The sequence below is a fragment of the Galeopterus variegatus genome, unplaced genomic scaffold (genome assembly GCF_000696425.1).
Source record: "Galeopterus variegatus unplaced genomic scaffold, G_variegatus-3.0.2 Scaffold93, whole genome shotgun sequence".
Taxonomy (NCBI): domain Eukaryota; kingdom Metazoa; phylum Chordata; class Mammalia; order Dermoptera; family Cynocephalidae; genus Galeopterus; species Galeopterus variegatus.
This window is the reverse complement of record NW_007726204.1, coordinates 438,355-444,236: the sequence shown is the minus strand read 5'-3', so window position 1 is coordinate 444,236 and position 5,882 is coordinate 438,355. Positions and strand designations below refer to the sequence as shown.

At 41.0% G+C, this 5,882-nt stretch overlaps 1 protein-coding gene and 1 long non-coding RNA gene across 2 annotated transcripts in view; one reads left to right on the top strand and one right to left on the bottom strand.

The window, feature by feature from the left end:
* LOC103598252 overlaps positions 1-5,882 on the top strand; it is a 97,466-nt gene that overhangs the window by 62,518 nt on the left and 29,066 nt on the right. The window lies entirely within an intron of this gene.
* LEUTX (leucine twenty homeobox) lies at positions 954-2,400 on the bottom strand. The gene is made up of 2 exons (XM_008582229.1): positions 2,310-2,400; positions 954-1,550 (listed from the first exon to the last, which is right to left on the bottom strand). The coding sequence occupies exons 1-2, from the start codon at positions 2,391-2,393 to the stop codon at positions 1,140-1,142; spliced, it is 495 nt and encodes a 164-aa protein (XP_008580451.1). The 5' UTR covers positions 2,394-2,400; the 3' UTR covers positions 954-1,139.

Here is a 5,882-nt window from a genome sequence, read left to right as displayed (position 1 = left end):
CCCAAGGACCTGGAGCTCTGATGTCCAAGGGCAGGAGAAGATGGAAGTCCCGGCTGCTGCAGGGTGGTCCATGACCTCCATTTTCAACCTTATCATTCCACAGCACTGAGTGGAAATGGTGACATCCCCATGTCTCCTTCCTTCACAGCAGTTCTTTGTCTTTGAACTATTCGTCGATTATTCAGGTCCTCTAGTCTTCTTGGTGGTCTGCTGAGAGAAAGCCCACATGTCCACAGACCAACTTCTGACAAATTCGAATTGTCTTAGGTCTGGAAAAATAAGTTTGGAATATTCAAAAAAATACCACCATAGTTGTCTTCCCACCTTTATTCTGTCTATAGATTTTGGAATGATGGGAGATCATACAATTGAAAGTCAGCGATCTTGATCTGCTCATGATAAATGGGTCCCTCAGGAACAAGCTGATGCTCCCAGGCACCAACTCGAGTGGCATTTCTGCAAGATTAAGAAGGCATTCTCCCTTTGTGCAAAAGAGATGGCAGGCATTGGTTAACTGATGTTCCTTTTAGTAAAACTGTATCACTCCCCTAATACATGATTTCTTCGTATACAGGCCTGTATCAGTCTGTGGGGCTATGCACTGTCACACTAATCACCCTGCATTTAAGAAATGCACTCCTGTGAGCCAAGGCCCCTTAGAGAGATGCTGCCTGATTGCAGTTTTCAGGTACATTTGCATACTCTTACAAACCAGCTTCAGAGGCTGGGAAGTCCATGGTCCAGGGGGCGCATCTGGTGAGGGCCTTCTTCTGGGTGGGAACTCTCTATAGGGTCCTGTGGCAATGCAGGCAATCACATGGAGAGAATGGGGAGAGCTCACCTTTCTATTCTTTTCTTGTTTCTTTTCTTTTCTCTTTCTTTCTTTCTTTTTCTTTTTCTTTTTCTTTCTTTCTTTTTTTTTTTTTTTTTTTTCCCTCCCCTTCCCCTTCCCCTACCTTTTCTTTTCTTTTTGTATAGAAAAAATAAATCCCTGGGCTCTGATCTGTTTACAATGGAACTGACCAATCAAAGGTGTTTGGAACTGTCTTTTGGTCAGTCAGGATTTTGATCCACGGTTCTTTCTCAGGAACTGTGGGTGTGTCAGAAGTCACACTGAAGATTAGTGCCAGCCATATCCCTCAATCAAGGCACCCTGGACGGAGATACTGATCCAGGCTGCTGGGATCATCTTCCCAAGGTAATGCATAGAGTTGCACAAATAGGTCTATTTCGTAGGGGATGGTGGCCCAAGGGGGATCAGAAGCTTCCAGGCATATCTGCTCGATATCATAAGGCTGAGAATCCCATGATGAATTACACACAGAGGCATCAGCCTCTCCACGTTGCCTGATATCAGAAGGCTCACATGAATCATGGTCACAGTCATTCAAAATTTCAGGACTCATTGGACAAGTGTTTGCAGAAGTGATGGGTAAGGGGGTCTCTTCCTCCTTCACTGAAAAGGTCTGGTTTGATATTCCTGGCGAGAAACTTGGCTGAGTTTGTTGCTGCTGTTTCTTCCATCTGACGCGCTGGTTCTTGAACCAAGTCTGGGGAGAGAGAAGGTGAGCAGGTTAATCAAAGGGGATGAATCCAAAGGGGAATCCTCATGTTCCTCAGGAATTAGGATTTTTGGTGTGAGAAAATGAGTCTCACATCTCTTCATATTTCTCTGAACAAGAAAAGATTTCAATCCTCTGCTGTCCTAGGTTGCAGAGCGCAAAGTAGGTACAGAATTGTACTACCAATGGGTAGAATATGAAAGAGCACTCAAACCCTAAATGAGAAGCCGTTGAGTAAAGGCAGGTCTGTATTAGTGTTTGCTATGGTTTTCAGAGAAAGCATTCTAAAATTGGAGAGTATGGGGTGGGAGCATTGCTTGGAATGCTCTCAGGATTCATCCAAAAATTCTACCCTGAATACTCTGTGGAAACTTAGTTGCAAGGCATCTGGATGATTGTGAAAGTCCTGATTAGGCAGAACCTATATATAAACAGGAACAGACCCAAATGGGAGTATCTGAGATTCAGCCTCAAAGGGTCCTATGGAGCATTGTAGGTCTGGAGTCTGAAAGGCCCGGGTTCAAATTCCAGCTCTTGTGTTTATAATCCTTGGAAGACAATGCCTTTATGTGAGCCTTAGTCTTCCTCAATAAAGTAGCTGGTTATGAGAATAAAAATATAAAGTGCTTAACATCTGCCCTTGCACGTAGCAATTGTAAATAAATAGGAATTGTTATAATGATAAGTAAAAGCGTCTGTGAAGCTCTGGGTTAACAGTGCTAAGTAGAGACACACTCAGGGACAGACCTTTATTACTGACTGGTTGAGGTGGAGCACTGAAGCCAGGTCCTGTATGGTGATCTTATCTGGGAACATGGTCTTTTTGAACATTTCTCTCAATTTTCTGAGCTGTTCCGGTCTAAAGGCTGTGCGGGTCTGGCGATTTCTTGTCCTTGCTGCAGAGAAAATAAACAAAAGGCTTTCATAGAAAGAAAATCCAGAGGAAAACTTCTTACCTGAGCCTGACCTGGGAATCAAGAGCTTGGTCTAAAACGTTGATTGTGGAACCTGCTCCTTCATCTTGCTGGAATTGTTCTGCACTCCCACAAAATTAGTACCAATTTCCACTGAATAAGACACATTTTAAGCCACAAATGAGGAAAGCTTGTTTCTTGTGGCCTCACTCTATAAGCCCCTGGAGGAGAGATGTCAACCTCTCCATGATTTCAGGCACCGTTTTGTCTTCCTTGCAGCCTGGGGGCATCTTTCTGTTTGTCTGAAAAATGATTGCCTCCAGTGAAAAATGATTCAAGCCTAGTTTATTTTTATTTATTTATTTTTTTACAAAGATGACCGGTAAAGGGATCTTAACCCTTGACTTGGTGTTGTCAGCACCACGCTCTCCCAGTGAGCAAACCGGCCATCCCTATATATGGGATCTGAACCCGTGGCCTTGGTGTTATCAGCACCACACTCTCCCGAGTGAGCCACAGGCCAGCCCTCAAGCCTAGTTTAAAGGCAAATAACTGTCCACTTGTTTTAGAAGAATGTACTGGAAACGCATAACCTAGGAAAATGAACTAGACTAGTGGGAGAAAAGATATCTGTCCTCATTGAGATATCATAGGATAGTGGCATGATATTGACACTGAGTTTATATGAGCTCATATATCTCATAAAGTATTTGAGACCCTATTATCCTAATCAGTCATAGACTCAGAAGCACTGCTGTGTACATTGATTGGCCTGTGAGACCCTGAAGCTATTTATTTGGCCATTTATTAATGGAGTCAGTGATGGGAGCAGGCATGAAGCTTAGTGATCTGTAAATGAATGTTGATTTTCTCAATTACTACCTCTGTGACTTTGGGAGTATCACTATACCTGTATTCTTTGCCTCCATTTCTCTCTCAGTAAAATGGTCCCAAATAGTTTACTTCCTTTAGGAAAGATGTGAGTATTCAAAGAAGCAAATCTGTTAATGACAAGCTCGGTGCAGAATGGGAGTTTTTACTGCTGTTTAAAATATAAATAAGGGGCCGGCCCGTGGCTCACTCGGTAGAGTGCGGTGCTGATAACACCAAGGCCCCGGGTTCGGATCCCATATAGGGATGGCCGGTTCGCTCACTGGCTGGGCGTGGTGCTGACAACACCAAGTCAAGGGTTAAGATCCCCTTACCAGTCATCTTTAAAAAATATATATATATATATATATATAAGACTTTATTATCTAGTAAAACCTGATCTCATGGTCATCCATTTTATACAGAAGATTCTATTTATAGGAGGCCCTTATGCTTATACAAATATATGAAGGGGGAAAAAAAGCCTGCATACTGTCTAATCACCCTACAGTGAAGACAAGTGATCAAATCAACAGATTTCTCTTAGCTTTTCAGTGTCTGTATAAACACAGAGAGCACAACCTGTAAATGAATGTTGATTTTCTCAATTACTAGCTCTGTGACTTTGGGAGTATCACTATACCTGTATTCTTTGCCTCCATTTCTCTCTCAGTAAAATGGTCCCAAATAGTTTACTCCCTTTAGGAAAGATGTGAGTATTCAAAGAAGCAAATCTGTTAATGACAAGCTCGGTGCAGAATGGGAGTTTTTACTGCTGTTTAAAATATAAATAAGACTTTATTATCTAGTAAAACCTGATCTCATTGTCATCCATTTTATACAGAAGATTCTATTTATAGGAGGCCCTTATGCTTATACAAATATATGAAGGGGGAAAAAAAGCCTGCATACTGTCTAATCACCCTACAGTGAAGACAAGTGATCAAATCAACAGATTTCTCTTAGCTTTTCAGTGTCTGTATAAACACAGAGAGCACAAAAATTTATAGGGCATTAGAGAAAATCCTCAAACATGAGGGGGACAGAGACAGACAGACATACAGAGACAAAGAGACAGAGACAGACAGAAAGAAAGAGACAAAAAGAGAGAAAGAAGGAGAAGGAGGAAGAAGAGGAAGGGCAGCAGCAAATTAACAAACAGGAATGTTTTTCTTTAAGAAAAGGAATAGAAGAAAATTTCAAAACATTAAAAATCAATACTGTCAGATAAATAAGAAAAGATATTGCACTCATACATCAATAGTGTCTTGAAAATAATGGAACATCTGATAGGACAAGTGTTCTTGGAAATTCACAGCTAAAAATAAACCCTTAAACAATAATAGAAGAATTGAAAGAAAAAGCCAAGTATACATTCCAGAAAGTAGAATAAAATAGACAAAAAAGGACAAAAAGATTGAAAAGATAGGAAAATAAAGATCTGATCAAGGATGTCCAATATATGACTAAGAAATACTAGCAATATTTATGTGACTAAAAACTATCTCTCTGACTAAAAAAAAAATTTCAAAGTATTATGAAAGTATTATAAAAGAAATAATTTAAGATTTGAGAAGTGAAACACAGGAGTCTCCAGATTGAGGCTATTCAGTGACAAGCACAATAAACGAACAAAAAGGTCATTGTTGCAATATACAAGAATACCAGGAATATATAGAAAACCCTAAAGGCTTCTAAAGAAAGACAGAATTTTCTGGGCCGGCCCGTGGCTCACTCGGTAGAGTGCGGTGCTGATAACACCAAGGCCGCGGGTTCGGATCCCATATAGGGATGGTCGGTTCGCTCACGGGCTGAGCGTGGTGCTGACAACACCAAGTCAAGGGTTAAGATCCCCTTACCGGTCATCTTTTAAAAAAAAAAAGAAAAGAAAAGAAACAGAATTTTCATACAAAGAAATGATAATTAGAATTCCACTGGTCTTCAGAAAACCAAATTGCAAATAAGACAATAAATTAAGGATGATAATATTCTCAGGGAAACTGTTTTCAACCTAGAATTCTATCCACTGGTGTCTCAGTCCATTTTGTGCTGCTATAACAGAATACCTGAGACTGGGTAATTTATAATAAATAGAAATTTATTTTCTCACAGTTCTGGAGGCCGGGAAGTCCAAGTTCAAGGTGCTGGCATTTGGCCAGGGCCTTCTTGCTGCATCATCACATAGTGAAAAGCAGAAAGGCAAAAAGAACAAGGGGGGGTGAGCTTGCCCTTTTATAATGACACCAATTCTGCCCATGACAGTGAAGCCCTCGTGGACTAATCACCTCTTAAAGGTCCCACCTTTTAGTACTGCGACAATGGCAATTAAATTTCAACATGAGTTTTGGAGGAAACAAACATTCAAACCATAGAAGCAGCCAAATTTATCCTTTGATGTGAGAAAAGGACAAAGACAATTTCGGATATGCATGGACTCAGCAAATTGACCTCCTCTCTACCCTTTCTTAAGAAGCCACATGAGGGGCCGGCCCGTGGCTCACTCGGGAGAGTGTGGTGCTGATAACACCAAGGCCAC

Bases quoted from the DNA above. Each gene is read 5' to 3' on its own strand.
- LEUTX (XM_008582229.1), bottom strand. From the start codon at position 2,393: ATGTTCAAAAAGACCATGTTCCCAGATAAGATCACCATACAGGACCTG. The intron at 1,551-2,309 runs GTCTGTCCCTGA...CTCTCTCCCCAG, and splicing joins TCAACCAGTCAGTAATAAAG to ACTTGGTTCAAGAACCAGCG.